Genomic DNA, 15,735 nt, shown 5'->3' with positions numbered 1-15,735 from the left:
TTTGTTTACGACTTCAATGGGTCGTCCTGGGTTGGTCCACCCTTGGCTCTGTCCTTTATTCTATGGTTTGGGGATGCCCTTGCCCTGATTTTGCTATGAATGATTTGCAAATCCAAAGTCTCACTTCTTCTATTTAAATTTTTGCTCAATTTCGATAGCATATCAGTATGTTGCACCAAGCAAGAGGATGTCCAAGAACTCCTTTTTTGTTTGGATGTATCTATGCAAACAACCACAATACTTGAGCACCAGATGTTGCTCAGTGTCCTTGATACCCAATTTTGTGCACAATGTATAAAATATATTTGTGAACTCTGGCATTAATTGATTTATTTCTTGTCGTAGTGTTGTCCATCTCATGTACTAGTCTTTGTAACTTCCAACAGGGTAATATTGTTCCTTAGTAGCATTCCTAAAAGAGTTCCAAGTGGGTGTATCTGAAAATAGTGTGGATTCCTTTATGGCCATTTTCTCACAGTAAATTTCCCACCAGTCCTTGACATGTGGGGTGGCCTTAAGGAGTGAAAAGTAATATTTTCTTCATCAAAAAATTTATGGATCTAAAAATATCCTTCTACCAGTTTTAACCATTCGTCTAGAGCATCTACATTTATCTGGTCTTCAAATATATGAATATTAGAATTAACTTTTACCGAAAAGGGGGCGACGCCTCCGAAGTGGACACTAGATAAATATGCGTCACCTATTGGTAGTTGTGGAAGGATCCCAAGTTTGAGCTTTATAATATATACAATATGAGTGTCCCAAGGATTTCTTAAGGAAATTCATTTATACATTCAAATATGCATGCCCTCGCTCCTTTCCACAAGGACTTTTCCCATCGTTGTTTTGGTTTGCTAGTAAATGTCTACAGCCTGAATATACTTACTGAATCTTCCCCTGCTAGTGCCAATATATATTATCCATTGTCCCATGTTGTTAATGATGTCTTCATCCTAAATGAACCGTCTTTCTGCTCCGGTCTCTTCCTCAGCATTATTGGTTTCCTCTATGATAGTTATGGGAGTGGTTCTGAAGTTGATTGTAGTCAAGTGTTCAAAAATAACTTATACATAAGAAGTGGGGGGAGTCCTTGAGCGAGGCCTCAACATGCCTCTATTCTAGCGATGTGACCTTCATCCAGGCATTGTAATGCTTGAGAATTGATAAAAGGATAGCCATATGGGGGGGGGGGGGGATTTGAGAGAGAAGCCTAGTAAGAAGATAATGAATTGATAGTAAACGAGACTGGGATGGAAAGCAAGGCTGGAGGGAGGGAATGAGGAATGGAGGAATGCTCACTGAGACAGACTGAGGGTGGCTAGAGAATAGGGAGGACACTATAGATAGAGAGAACATGGAAAGAGTGTAAAACCAGTGTGAAGATAAAGAGAACATAAAGCTCAAGGGAGTTAACAACAATAATTTGAGGAGAAACAACATGAGAGAAGTAACCATAAAAACATACAAACTTTATAAATTCTAGGGCCTAGAACTAGTACTTACAAAGGAGAACTCTGTCACTAAGAAGGACAAGAATAAATAAGGAAACAACAATGAGCTCATACAAAACCTCAAACTCAGAAGTAGAACTTACCCTGATGATTTGAGACCATATGTGCTCAATGCATGACTAGTTATGGCCTTCGGTGGCCTACAAAACTACTGGAACATGCACCATAATGAATTCGCTTGGAGGGCAGATCAATGGAGATCCCCTTGGTTTATTAAAGCAAGTGTTTCACATAAAGGATTCACCTATCCTACGAATTACAATATGTTCTAGTATGGAGGCATGTAGCCTCCCAAATTCGTTGCTTGCCAAATGTTTGAGCCTTCAATTGCCAATTAGTGTTGATTGAGGGGAATAACCATCCTTATAATGATAATCATGAGGCCACTAGAAATTTATCTACAACTTAAATTACTTTATTATAAATTAAATATTTAATGTTCATTTTTTTACATAGTCTAACTTTACATTTTTGCCATATTTTAATCAATTTTACCCAAAATCCTAATCTAAACTTTATAATTTATACAATCTAAAATATTCATTTATACATTAAAAAAACATTTTAATAATTAAAAAAATCACAACCTTATCTGAAATTGTATCACCAAATTCAAGATTCAAAAACCAAAAAATAAAATAATTAAATTGCAAAACTTTTAATTTTATATTAAAACGAATTTTTCTATCAAATTACAAAATAATATTGGTATTAAATTACACAGTTATATATTTTTAAACAAAATTTATTCATCAAATCACCTCATTTTAATTTACAAGTTCAGCTTTTCACTTTTCCTTTACGTCATTTTTAATTACACATTCAATTTAACACTTTTCCTTTATTTTAAAATAAAAGTCACGTCGAATTATTTAAGTAATACCAATATTCAAATGTTCTCACGGGAGAACTTTAGGATTATCACAGGAGAACTATAGGATTATGCATTCCAAAGCATTGACAATTTTTCTAATTTATTTTCAAAAGGAGATAAAGTTGGTGTGACCATATTCTGGACAGATAATGTGCTTTTAATATCATAACTCACATGCTTGTTTTGTTTTAATTACTAATGTTTGAAAAAGTACAGTGGAAGGAGATTAATTAGCGCTAATGTGCAACCTTGTGGCATAATTCTTTACACAAATGCTATCGTTATTCCAAATTCAGCGGCGTTTATAACGGAATGACACCAAATTTGGCAGTACTACTTGGGTGTTACTAGTTACAGTGTTAATATTAAAAATATGATCGTGCAGGTCTCAGTTATTAATAACAACACTGTACAATCATGGCAATAATGCCAATGAATTCAAGGATTTAGTGCAATGAGTTGCTGTGGAGATTTAATTATTCAACAGCTTACAACTCATATTTTCATAAAGTCATATTTTAACTCTTTCTTTTGGCCCAGTCTCACTAGATCACATGGTATTCTAGCATGGTAATTTCTTGATTGTTAATTTTTTTTATATAATTTTGGGTAAAATTGATTAACTTTTCCCAAATTTATTTATTCGTGTCCAAAAGCATTTGCGTGTTCTTGTTCAAGCTTTATGAAGGGAAATTCTCATGTACGGTTTTCAGAGGGGGAATTTCAGTTTACCTATCTCAATAAAGTATACTATCAGTTCGAAGAGCGTCTCGAGATTCAGGCGATTGCGGATGATATCACCAATGAATATGTTCCTCCTTATGTCAATATATTTTATTGTCTAGGGGGATCACACTCACTTGTTTTTTTGTACAAGTAGCTTGGTTTTGCTATGACTTTTTACTCAGCTTTTGCCTCTGTTCAATACCTAATGACCGAAGTTAACTTTGGTTGGTTAATCCGATCAATTCATTGATGGTCGGCAAGTATGATGGTTCTAATGATGATCCTGCACGTATTCCGTGTTTATCTCACAGGTGGATTCAAAAAACCCCGTGAATTAACTTGGGTCACAGGTGTAATTTTGGCTGTGTTGACCGTATCTTTCGGTGTAACTGGTTATTCTTTGCCCTGGGATCAAATTGGTTATTGGGCAGTGAAAATTGTGACTGGTGTGCCTGAGGTTATTCCCGTAATATAGAAAAAAACAATTTCATCCCATTTATTTAGGGATTTTTTAAAAGTATTTTGAATATATTTTTGTTTGGTCAAATTTGTACCATATTCAATGATGTGTTGGAATCACAAATTTGAATTGTAAATTTTAAAATGTGTAAGAATTACAAATTTGAGTTGTGAATTTTACACAATCTATATATCCAAAAAAATTTATAAAACTGAATTTTAAACAATCATGTGTCCAATTTTTATAATACTGCATTCATTTCTACTTTTAAAAAACTTATTTTAAATAACAAAAAATCACAATTTACTCGTCAACAAAATTATAGCTAAATATTTTAAATAACAAAAAATCACAATTTACTGATCAGCGAAATTACAGCCAAAAACTCCATAGTTAAACCATGTCTTCTTTAAAGATTCAAACTGTTTTCATTACGATTATCACAATTTACTCGTCAACGAAATTACAGCTAAATATTTTAAATAACAAAAAATCACAATTTAATTGTCAGCGAAATTACAGCCAAAAACTCCATAGTTAAACCATGTCTTCTTTAAAGATTCAAACTGTTTTCATTACGATTGTCAAACATGTGGAGATCAAAATCTATGCCTGAGCTTCACGATTACAGTGTGAATACAGAAGAGGAAGGATCCCGTGCGGTCGCGGTGGGGAAGCCGTCTATTAACGTTAACCTGATTGCTCGGATCGTTCTCCGTCTCGTTAAAATGTCCGTTACTTTTTGTAATTTTCTGTTTACATTGAATGCGAGGGCGTGGCTCAGCCAGGTGACAGGTCCGTGATGGTCATTCAAGGCTCAGAATTGCTCAGAAACAAATCCGGCCTCGCATTTATTGTTAACTACCGTCCATGAATAGTTCACTTTTCACACAGATATTTCCCAAATCTCCGTTCTGTGTCTGGAGTATGGATCTGCTCATAATTATAACGACCATTCTGCGTTGAATTTCTTTGGCTGTTGTATCGAGGCAGGGCCAGGCATGGGTTGCTTCAGAGGCCCTAGGGAGAGAGTCGAATCAGATATCGAAGAAGCTAATTTGAAATGCGCGGATTCATTCTCGTTTCCTGTTCACATAATCCCCATTAATATCCGTTCGACCAGCCTCAAGATCACCAGCAGAGGCATTGGGACTTCGCCCGATTCGAACCTTGGCAGAAGCAAAGAACCACAGGGTTTCCTCCACCACTCGGCTCCCCTGCCTGTGAGAACGGAATCGGGGTCCCAGAGGCCGGATTTTGGGCTCTCCGGCCAGATTTGGCAGAGCAAGGGCGTGGCTTTTGGTGGGCCACCGTTGCCTCTTCCTTTACCAGCTGACTCAGAGAGTGGGAATCGATCCTTTGCCCTCACGTCAGCGCCCCGGCCATTTCAAGAAACGAAGCCTGGTTTTTGGAGACCGTACGCTTCGGAGCCGAGGCCATTGCCGCCCCCAAAAGACCAGCTCGCCACGTTCCGGGCTTTCTGCAGGGAAGAACTCGCTGGAGCCTGCCAGAACTTCTCGCCGGATTTGTTATGCAGAGAGGTAGTTGCCGGGCCCGTTTACAGATGCCGCTTGGGCAACATAACAGATGTTGACATTACTCGGATCACCTCCGAGCCTCCCAAGGTACGATTAAATTATTTCAATCGGAGGGTTGATTAGATTTTCAGGTTTTCGTCTGCTATTATTTTTTATTAATTCTTTAATTTGGCTTGCTGAAGAGCGTAAGAAAATGGATCGTGGAGTTGAAATCCGTGGCGCGGCTACGGCATCCTCATCTTTGCGATGTTCTGGGTTTCTACGTCTACATCCCGGTCCCGGATTCGAACCCGAGACCCTCGTTGGAGCAGCTGGTGGTTTACGCTGGGATGCAGAACGGTAGCCTGGACCAGCTGCTATACGGCAGGAGTTCCGATAAGCCGCCGCTGGATTGGCCTTCCAGACTGAAGATCGCGTTCGGCGCAGCTCGGGGCCTGGCATTTCTGCACGAAATTTCGCCTGTTCAGGTTCTCCTCTGTTTTTTTCTCCCATAAGTTTTTCATGGATTTCCAACACGATTTCAGTGAATTTGTCGGAAAATTACTTTTCCCATGGTCATCGGAAAATTCCTGGACACAAATTAATTCTTTGACAGTGAAATCTAACCGTTATACAATTTCGAGTCTTTGACCATCATAATCACAGGAATTCTGTTCTGTAATTTTTTATCAAATAATCTGTAAAGGAGTAAGTTTTACTTATTAAATTAATTTGGATATTTTATTATAATCATCTAATTGTTATGTAATTTTTTATCAAGTTGTAATGTTTTATTTTGTTATATAATATTTCATTGTTAAATCTTTAAACCAAGAATCCCTATTTTATAATTTTAACACTTTTTTATAATTTTAATTGAGATCTTTCATAAATATAATTTATATAGTTATAAAATTTAATTTGTAAGAAGTTTAATTTATTTTTCAACTGCAAGTGGTTCATGGTATCTAGAGATTAAGTTTAATTATCGAGAAGGTCCAGATAATTGAACTCGTGACTTTGTTTAATACTTAAAATATTTTATCAATCTAAAATCTACCAAACTAAATTTAAAAATCTACCAAATTAAATTTAAATTTATTTAATAAAATTATGAAAAAATTTACTATTTTTTAGATAAATAATAAAAAATATTATTTTGAATAAATAATAGATATTGTTCATTAATATTTATTTTTATAATTTTGAATTCATAAATTTGAATGACTGAAATAAAAAAATATGAAAATTTAAACTTTTATTTACGAAACACAAATTTACTTACATTACTATTGATAAACAAATAAAAATTTCAACCTTCTTAAATCACTTAGTTTCTCAGCGTCATTTATCGTCGTCTTTTAATGTAAAGAAATTTAATATTTTTTTCAGTAACTTTTACAAAGATCATTTATTGTTTCTTTGAAAATTTAGTATTTCAGCGACATTTATCGTCATCTTTTAATGGAAACAAAATTAATATTTTTTTTTCAGTAACTTACTTTTACAAAGATCACTTATGGTTTTTAAAATTTAGTATTAAAAATAAAATAATCTCAATTTTCGCACGTTAAATTTTTTAATCCTTATTTATTATTTGTTTCTAATAATTTTAGTGCTCAATTGATATAATTAAATATTTATTTCAGACTCGATCTTCACACTGTATAGATAAATTGCAATGTAAATGAATTGCAAAAGTAAAAAATTGCCATTTCTTTACACAATTTTTTTTCTCATAACTCTACGATAAACCAAAACCCTAACTGAAATCAATATTTTTTAAATTTATCTCTAAATAAGTTAAATTTCTCTCCTAACTCTACGATAATAACTGAAAGCATAATTGACTGCAAATTTATTTATATTTAAAAATATATTTTAAATAACAAAAATATCATAATTTCTCTTAAAAAAAATTATTCCTAGAATCATAATTTCCAAATTTTTATCATAATTTCCAGTTTTTATTGGGACAAAACTTTCCCAATTTTATAAACAAAATTCCAATCAGAAAATAAATCCCAGACTTCTAATCTAATTACAACCAGATTTAAAATTACCAAAAAAACCAACCAGATCTAAAGTTAGCCAAGAACATTTGAATGATGTTGATGCCATTTTTGCTCCTAATTGTCCAAACCGACAAAAGTGGTCAGAATGTGGGCAAAAAAATTTCAAAAAATCTTGTAAAGGCAGTGTTTGAATCATGTTTTTGATAGTGGAAATAGATTCAGCGCCATCAAAAATGTCTAAAACACCTAAAATTTTGAAATTTAACAATTATAAATTGAATTTACGAAAATCTGACCAAATTTTCTATAGAAATTTCCATAACTTTCTATACAACTCCTCAGCCTCGTTAAACTACACGCTTTTGCTATGTGAACTCACCTCATGGATTGGTGTGCCGAACTCACGTGATGGTTTTCGTATGGCAGGTTGCGTACAGATATTTCGAGACGATGAATATTCAGGTTGATAAAGATTTCAATGCCAGGCTTTCGGATTACTGTTTTGCGCGAAGGCCCATTACAAATACCTATGTTTTGCAAAGGGTAAGCAGATTCAAATCTATTTTGTTAAAATTTTCGAAGGGAGGTTTACGATTTTTCAAGGCAGGTTTTTGTGAATAGAGTTATTTAAAGTTTTTTTTAGATTTATTATATAATTTTATTAAACTGCTCAAAATCTACAGAACAATTAAATTAAATGTTCAGTTTTTATCAAATTTCGCGACAATATAATGTTGTTCTTTGTGCAGGCGGAAGCTTACTCGGCCCCTGAGACGCTGAGAGACGGCCATGTTTTTCCAAAGAGCAACGTGTGGAGTTTTGGAGTGGTGTTGCTAGAGCTTTTAACGGGCAGAAAAAACATGGACGCCCTCTTTCCGGAAGAAGAACAGGATCTGGTGGCATTCAGCCGGTCATATCTGATGGATGACACGAAGCTGTATCTGATAATGGACCCCGAACTGAAGGGCTTCTACGCTACAAGACTCGCCAAGAAGGTCGCCAATCTAGCCCTCGAATGCTTCCAACAAGATGTGGTGCAGCGTCCCACCATGCGAGAAGTGGTTAATGTACTTCGATCTGTGTATAACAGTAGTACCATCACCACCACTAGTGTGAGATCGTTGGCCGCCATGAAAGGGGAAGAGAGAGCTCTCCAGCGCTCTGTCTCTGCCCAGGACAAGGGTAGTCCGTTGTTTGTTTGCAAACAACGGTTGAGATCGTGTGTATCTTCCCCTGTGCGGTGCGGTGATCAAATTGCAGAAAAACACCAGCAACGGTTTCCGTGACATCGAACTCAGTTGTTGATTGACAAATTATGTTTTTGTAGAACTTTTTTTTCCATTAAAGAAATCACGCCTGGAACCGCTCTCAAGCTTTACATAATCCTACCTGAATTCGCAAACTGTAATGAGAATTTGAAGTCCTTCCCAATTGCTATGCTAATTAAAATGTCAATTCCAAGTGTCTAATCTAAAACGGCAAAGTTGGGATGCTTTCGTATTTTCTTGTCCGGTTTCTGCACACTGAACGAAGAAAAGGGATTAAGGTCCCGACCATTTGTGCCATCCGAAATGGCCTCGTTTAATGAGGCTGAAGAATGGCAAGAAGGTTAAAAGTGGCTGGAATTTGGGCAAAAAAATTTCAAAAAATCTTTTAAAGGCCGTGTTTGAATCGTGTTTTTATGGTGGAAATAGACTCAGCACCATCAAAAACGTCGAAGACACCTAAAATTTTAAAGTTTAACAACTATTACTTGAATTTACAAAAATACTTACCAAATTTACCAGATTTTCTTTAAATATGACCAGAATTTCATAACTTAACTCCTAACTACGCGATCTGGAAAATTTGTACTGATCGATAATTTAATACTGTTCTGTAGGGCTCAGTTTTCCATGGGAAAAGCTGTTTTCACAGTGCTATATTCAAAAGTGACAGAGCACAGTGATATAACATGCTTTAACTTGATGACAATGACCATATTGGTAGTTGTGCCTTTAGAACTTACTTTTGGCATGCTGAAGTTTCAGCTGGAATTATGATTCATTAATTCAGTTGAAAGGATGACTTTATAAGTAAAATTCAGTTGAAAGGACTTTACCAGTATAGATTCGAAGGATACATTTCTTGATAAACGATAGAGGAGTTGGAGGATTTTACAATTAAAGTTATTTTTAAAAGAGTAACGGAAGGTTCTATATATAAATTAATTTATTTTAAAAATAAAATATTCAAATAAAAATATAAAAATTAGGGTGAATTAATTTGGAAATAAAAGGATTTTTCCCTATGGACAAAATTGTTAAGTCCAAGTAAAGTTTTATCATAGTTGGTGTAGGGTGAAACAATGTAAGTTTTATCTAATTTTAGTAGAGGTAGATGTATTTTTTTTTGTTTATTTAAAAAATGAAAAGTTACACTAGCAGATGCATTGAAGCATTTCCATGAGAGGCCCATTGGGCTCGAGTGCTTTCGCACCTCATGCAATGTTACAAAACTAACGTGCAATTTGAAGAAAAAGAAAGGCAAAGAGAGAAAAAAGGAGGAGGTAAGAAAAACTGAGTTTCAGAAATGAGTAAAAACTCACACTTCAAGTTTTTCTTCCCTTTTTCTTTTGGACCTTGGGCCACTCTCCTTGGGTGGGCTCGATCGAAGCTATGACTAACTGTGTTTCTGCTTTCTGCGAGCCTATTTCCTTGTCTGAATCTGAAGTATCTGAGTGGTGATGCCGTTTAATCCCTCCCATGCTCTGATCCTCGTTTGTCTTCTCTGCCTGATTTGGGTGAAGCTGTGAAGCCTTGTTGTCTGATGTGGTTTCCTTCTGGGTCCCCATTTCTTGGGATACCTCAGCATTCTCTGCGGGGGTATCTTCCTCTTCTGCTTCTGATTCTTCGTCCTCTGAGTTAGGAGGGGGGAATTGCCATCCTTTCCTCTGCTTCCCTTTCTGCTTTCTTTTACTGTTTGCTTTCTTGGCTTCTGGACATGTGCTTTGCAAGTGTCCTGTTTGTCTGCAGAGCCTGCATCTGAAAGCAGTATTTTCATAGTCTAGTGCTTGCAGCCAATTTTGTTGTTTGTAGATCAGCCTTATGTTGTCTGGTAGCCCTTTACTTAGATCTACTTCCACACAAATGCGTGCAAAAGTGTAGACCCTTTCATCAATCCTTTCCAGATCTGTTTTGATGTATTTCCCTATGTTGTTCCCAATTCCTTCCAAGACTCGTTCACTCCAAAAGTGAAGGGGAAGGTTATATAGACGAACCCAGACCGGCACTTTGGATACAGTCATTTTGTTTGGATCGAAATCTGGAAACCAGGGAGTCATGAACAGCCCTGACGTTGCCCAGAACCAAGGCCCGGCACTGATGATTGTATCTCTGGCTTCCCTGGATGCAAATCTAACTATGAAAAACCCTTTGGAGCATAAATGTATGTCACATTCCATGGTCCAAGTGGTGAAAATCCAATGAAATAGATCCATTGGTTTTGGCCAAAAACTGTTGAAACGACATATTAGGGCCTGCGTTTCATAGGACTTAACAAAATCATCAAGTCCCGTAGAATCAAAGTTAAGGGCTGGAGTTTGCCCTAGCTGATCTTCTATGTATGGCCTGGGTGTATATCCACCTTGATCTGGAGAGGACCCTAAATCTCTGTTACCTTGAAGAATGTTTTTGTAGGAGGAACCTCCCTTGGGTTGATGCTGAGGTGCTGTCTTTTTCCCCTTGTCTCCTCCTGATATGCTTGGCTATCCCTAAGGTAGGGCCCCTCCTCTCAGCCTGAGGTTTAAAACAATGGTTTCTCCTGGACTAATCTCATAGCTTCCCAATGTTTTGTTGTCCTGGAGAGACCACCTGCCACTGACTAAATGTTAGATCTGACCAGGATATCCGGTCAATGCCCAAATTTGTTGTTTTAGCTGCAAAATAGTGCTTTCTGTATGTACCCATACTAAACAGGATTTCCTCTCAGGGGTTTTAATAAAAATCTGAAACCGAGTTGTTGTTACCTGATGTCTGCGTTTTGATTGGGTTCTTAATCTGCCTAAACCAGTGTCACTGCTGATTGCCATGTGTTCTGGCTGAAAGCAATCTTCCAGATCTGACCTCTTAGTGGGTCGTTCTTCCATTTGCATGTCACAGTCTGCGTACCCTCTGCTCAATCGATGCATATTTCCACCGATCTGCTGCCTGGGTTCTAGGTATTCTTGAATCTTGATCAGATCGGATAGATCCGGCCCGGATCTGCAAAGTTTGGGCCAATCTATTATGTGATGGAGCGGATCTGCAACATGCAGTCCCCCATCTTTGAATGCAGGAGGCAGGGGTAGCGGGGCAGTGTTGGCGTGAGCTTAAGCCTGGTGAACAACAGACTGGCGGTGGAGACGGCCACAGAGAGAACCAGCGTGCGTGGTGGGAGCGTAAGCACAGGTCTTGACTCCTGTGCTGGCCAAATGGTCCGCGGACCACGACCTCCTCATCGTAATCCTGGGGCCGGTATGACAGATTTGTGGAGAGCCACAGGCGGGGACGACGATGCATTTTCATGGCAGACAACAACGCCTTGGTGCTTGGCCTCATCCGCTGCGAGATCTGTAGAGCTCATTCTTTTCATGGCAGACAACAACGCCTTGGTGCTTGGACTCATCCGCTGCGAGATCTGTAGAGCTCATTCTTCCCTTGCAGAGCCGACCTTCCTGGGATCCAGTAGAGGTAGGTGTATTGAAAATAATAAAAATTCCAAATATTTAAGTACTTTATAGAAAATAAATGTTCAATATATGATGTTAGTTACCCAAAAAAAAAAATGTGTCAAAATCCTTATTAATTTCTTCAAAACATTATAGGAATTTTGTTCTATAATTTTTTATCAAATAATCTGTAAAGGAGAAAGTTTTACTTATTAAATTAATTTGGATATTTTACTATAATCATCTAATTGTTCTTATCAAGTTGTAATGTTTTATTTTGTTATAATCATCTAATTGTTCTTATCAAGTTGTAATGTTTTATTTTGTTATATAATTATTCATTGTTAAATGTTTAAACCAAAAATCTCTATTTTATAATCTTAACACTTCTTTTAAATTTTTAATTAAGATCTTCAATAAATTTAATTTATATAATTGTAAAATTTAATTTGTAATAAGTTTTTTTTTTGGGTTTTTGGTGTATATTTGTCTACAAGTGGTTTATGGTATCTAAAAATTAGGTTTAATTATGGAGAATGTGAAGAAAATTGAATTCATGACTTCATTAAGAGTACAGAACTAAATTTAAATTTATTTAACAAAACTATGAAAAAATTAAACTTATTTAAGAAAACTATGAAAAAATTACCATTTTGTATTGAAAAAATATTGTTTTGGATAAATAATAAATGTTGTTGATTAATACTTATTTTTATAGCTTTGAATTTATAAATTTAAATATCTGAAATTGCAATATAAAAATGGAAAGTTGAATTTAAAATTTTATTTACGAAACACAAATTTACTTAGAGTAATATTCATTTCAACATTATGGATAAACAAATAAAAATTTCAAACTTCTTAAATCACTTAGTTTCTCAGCGTCATTTATCGTCGTCTTTTAATGTAAAGAAATTTCATATTTTTTTCAGTAACTTACTTTTACAAAGATCATTTATTGTTTCTTTGAAAATTTAGTATTTCAGCGACATTTATCGTCATCTTTTAATGGAAACAAAATTAATATCTTTTCTTCAGTAACTTACTTTTACAAAGATCATTTATGGTTTTTAAAATTTAGTATTAAAAATAAAATAATCTCAATTTTCGCACGTTAAATTTTTTAATCATTATTTATTATTGGTTTCTAATAATTTTAGTGCTCAATTGATATAATTAAATATCTATTTCAGACTCGATCTTCACACTGTATAGATAAACTGCAATGTAAATGAATTGCAAAAGTAAAAAATTGCGATTAAGTTAAATTTCTCTCCTAACTCTACGATAAACTAAAACCCATAACTGAAAGCATAGTCGTTGGTAGCTACATTCGTGTGTAGTTTGTTTTCCTTTAAAGGAAAGGTTAATGATTTGGATTGTTTTGATTTTTCTAAAAACAAATTATTAAAATGATGTTTGAATTATAAAAATTTTCTAAAAATTATATACTTAAATTATTGAGTTGAGAAGTTAATTTTACAGTCTAGTATGATATGTAAATATGTTTATTTATTATTAAAGTTGAAAATTTGATTATATGGATCAAAATAAAAATTTAAAAAAATCTAAAAATAAAAATAATTAAATAATCATACAAAACATTTAAATAATATCTACTTATAAAAAAAATTACATATGAAAAAATCGGATCCCTCTAGACTCATATTAGATCCATATTTAAAATGGATCTATATTGAACTTGGTAAAATTTATATAAAAAAAATTGAAATTTATATAATTTAAATACTGCAAATTTATTTATATTTAAAAATACATTTTAAATAACAAAAAATATCATAATTTTTTTTTATAAAAAATTTATTCCTATAATCATAATTTCCAAATTTTTATTATAATTTCCAATTTTTATTATAAAGTTACCCGAGAACCAAACATTTGAATGATGTTGATGCCACTTTTGCTAGGAATTGTTCAAACCACAAAAGTGGCTGGAATCTGGGCAAAAAAATTTCAAAACATCTTGTAGAAGAGGTGTTTGACTAGTGTTTTTGATAATGGAAATGGATTCAACACCATCAAAAATGTCTTGAACACCTAAAATTTTGAAGTTTAACAACTATAAAGTAGATTTACAAAAACCTTGACCAGATTTTTTACCGAAATTTCCATAACTTTCTAGACAACTTCTACACCTTATTAGACTACACGCTTTGCTATGCGAACTCACCTCATGGATTGTTGTGCTGAACTCACGTGATGGTTTTCTTATGGCAGGTTGCGTACAGATATTTTGAGACGATGAATATTCAGGTTGATAAAGATTTCAATGCCAGGCTTTCGGATTACTGTTTTGCGCGAAGGCCCATTACAAATACCTATGTTTTGCAAAGGGTAAGCAGATTCAAATCTATTTTGTTAAAATTTTTGAATGGAGGTTTACGATTTTTCAACGTAGGTTGTAGGTTTTAGGTTTTTGTGAGTAGAGTTATTTAAAGTTTTTTGAGATTTATTATATATATATTTTTAAATGGCCCAAAATCTTCAAAACAATTAAATTAAATGTTCAGTTTTTATCAGATTTCGCGACCATGTAAGGTTGTTCTTTGCGCAGGCGGAAGCTTACTCGGCCCCTGAGACGCTGAGAGACGGCCATGTTTTCCCGAAGAGCAACGTGTGGAGTTTTGGAGTGGTGTTGCTAGAGCTATTAACGGGCAGAAAACACATGGACGCGCTCTTTCCGGAAGAAGAACAGGATCTGGTGGCATTCAGCCGCTCATATCTGATGGATGACACGAAGCTGTATCTGATAATGGACCCCGAACTGAAGGGCTTCTACCCTACGAGACTCGCCAAGAGGGTCGCCAATCTAGCCCTCGAATGCTTCCAACAAGATGTGGTGCAGCGCCCCACCATGCGAGAAGTGGTTAATGTACTTCGATCTGTGTATAACAGTAGTACCATCACCACCACTAGTGTGAGATCGTTGGCCGCCATGAAAGGGGAAGAGAGAGCTCTCCAGCGCTGTGGCTCTGCCCAGGACAAAGGTAGTCCGTTGTTTGTTTGCAAACAACGGTTGAGATCGTGTGTATCTTCCCCTGTGCGGTGCGTTGTTCGAATTGCAGAAAAACACCAGCAACGGTTTCCGTGACATCGAACTCAGTTGTTGATTGACAAATTATGTTTTTTTAAACATTTTTTTTTCCATTAAAGAAATCACGCCTGGAACCGCTCTCAAGCTTTACATAATCCAACCTGAATTCGCAAACTGTAATGAGAATTTGAAGTCCCTCCCACTTACTATGCTAATCTAAAACAGCAAAGTTGGGATGCTTTCGTATTTTCTTGTCCGGTTTCTGCATACTGAACGAAGAAAAGGGATTAAGGTCCCGACAATTTGTGCCATCCGAAATTTGTTCTCATCGATAATTTAATGCTGTTCATGTAGGGCTCAGTTTTCCAGGCAAGCTTGGGAAAAGCTGTTTTCACAGTCCTATATTATGAAAGTGACAGAGCACAGTGATATAACATGCCTTAACCTGATGACAATGACCATATGGGTAGTTGTGCCTTTAGAACTTACTTTTTGGTATGCTGAAGTTTCAGGTGGAATTATGATTCATTAATTCAGTTGAAAGTTGAAAGTTGAAAGGATGACTTTATAAGTAAAATTCAGTTGAAAGGATGACTTTACCGGTATAGATTCGAAGGACACATTTCTTGATAAATGATACAGGAGTTGGAGGATTTTAGAATTAAAGCTATTTTAAAAGAGTAACGGAAAGTTCTATATATAAATTAATTTATTTTAAAAATAAAATATTCAAATAAAAATATAAAAGTTAGGGTGAATTAAGTTGGAAATAAATGGATTTTCCCCTGAACATAAATCTTTTTATAAAATTTCACAAAATTTTTAAGCCTAAGTTTTATCATAGTTCGTTGTAGGGTGAAACCATGTAAGTTAGATAGTTCGTTGTA

At 35.2% G+C, this 15,735-nt stretch overlaps 1 protein-coding gene across 2 annotated transcripts; it reads left to right on the top strand.

The window, feature by feature from the left end:
* The first annotated feature begins 4,218 nt into the window (after positions 1–4,218).
* LOC149167277 (putative serine/threonine-protein kinase PBL11) lies at positions 4,219–15,026 on the top strand. 2 transcript variants are annotated; one of them, XM_089432919.1, is made up of 4 exons: positions 4,219–5,199; positions 5,295–5,579; positions 14,032–14,148; positions 14,369–15,026. In XM_089432919.1, exons 1-4 carry the CDS (start codon positions 4,576–4,578, stop codon positions 14,903–14,905), a joined length of 1,563 nt encoding a protein of 520 aa, XP_089289045.1. In that variant the 5' UTR covers positions 4,219–4,575; the 3' UTR covers positions 14,906–15,026. The 2 variants fall into 2 exon arrangements, with proteins under 2 accessions (XP_089289045.1, XP_089289044.1); XM_089432918.1 differs by lacking the exons at positions 14,032–14,148; positions 14,369–15,026 and adding exons at positions 7,533–7,649; positions 7,856–8,606 and having other exon boundaries at positions 4,247–5,199.
* The last annotated feature ends 709 nt before the right edge of the window (positions 15,027–15,735 follow it).

The sequence above is a fragment of the Pinus tabuliformis genome, chromosome 5_1, assembly GCF_031772625.1.
Source record: "Pinus tabuliformis cultivar Carrire ecotype Pingquan chromosome 5_1, CPIR1, whole genome shotgun sequence".
Classification (NCBI taxonomy): Eukaryota; Viridiplantae; Streptophyta; class Pinopsida; order Pinales; family Pinaceae; genus Pinus; species Pinus tabuliformis.
Note: the sequence above shows the minus strand (reverse complement) of the source record. Positions and strands in the feature narration are given on the sequence as shown.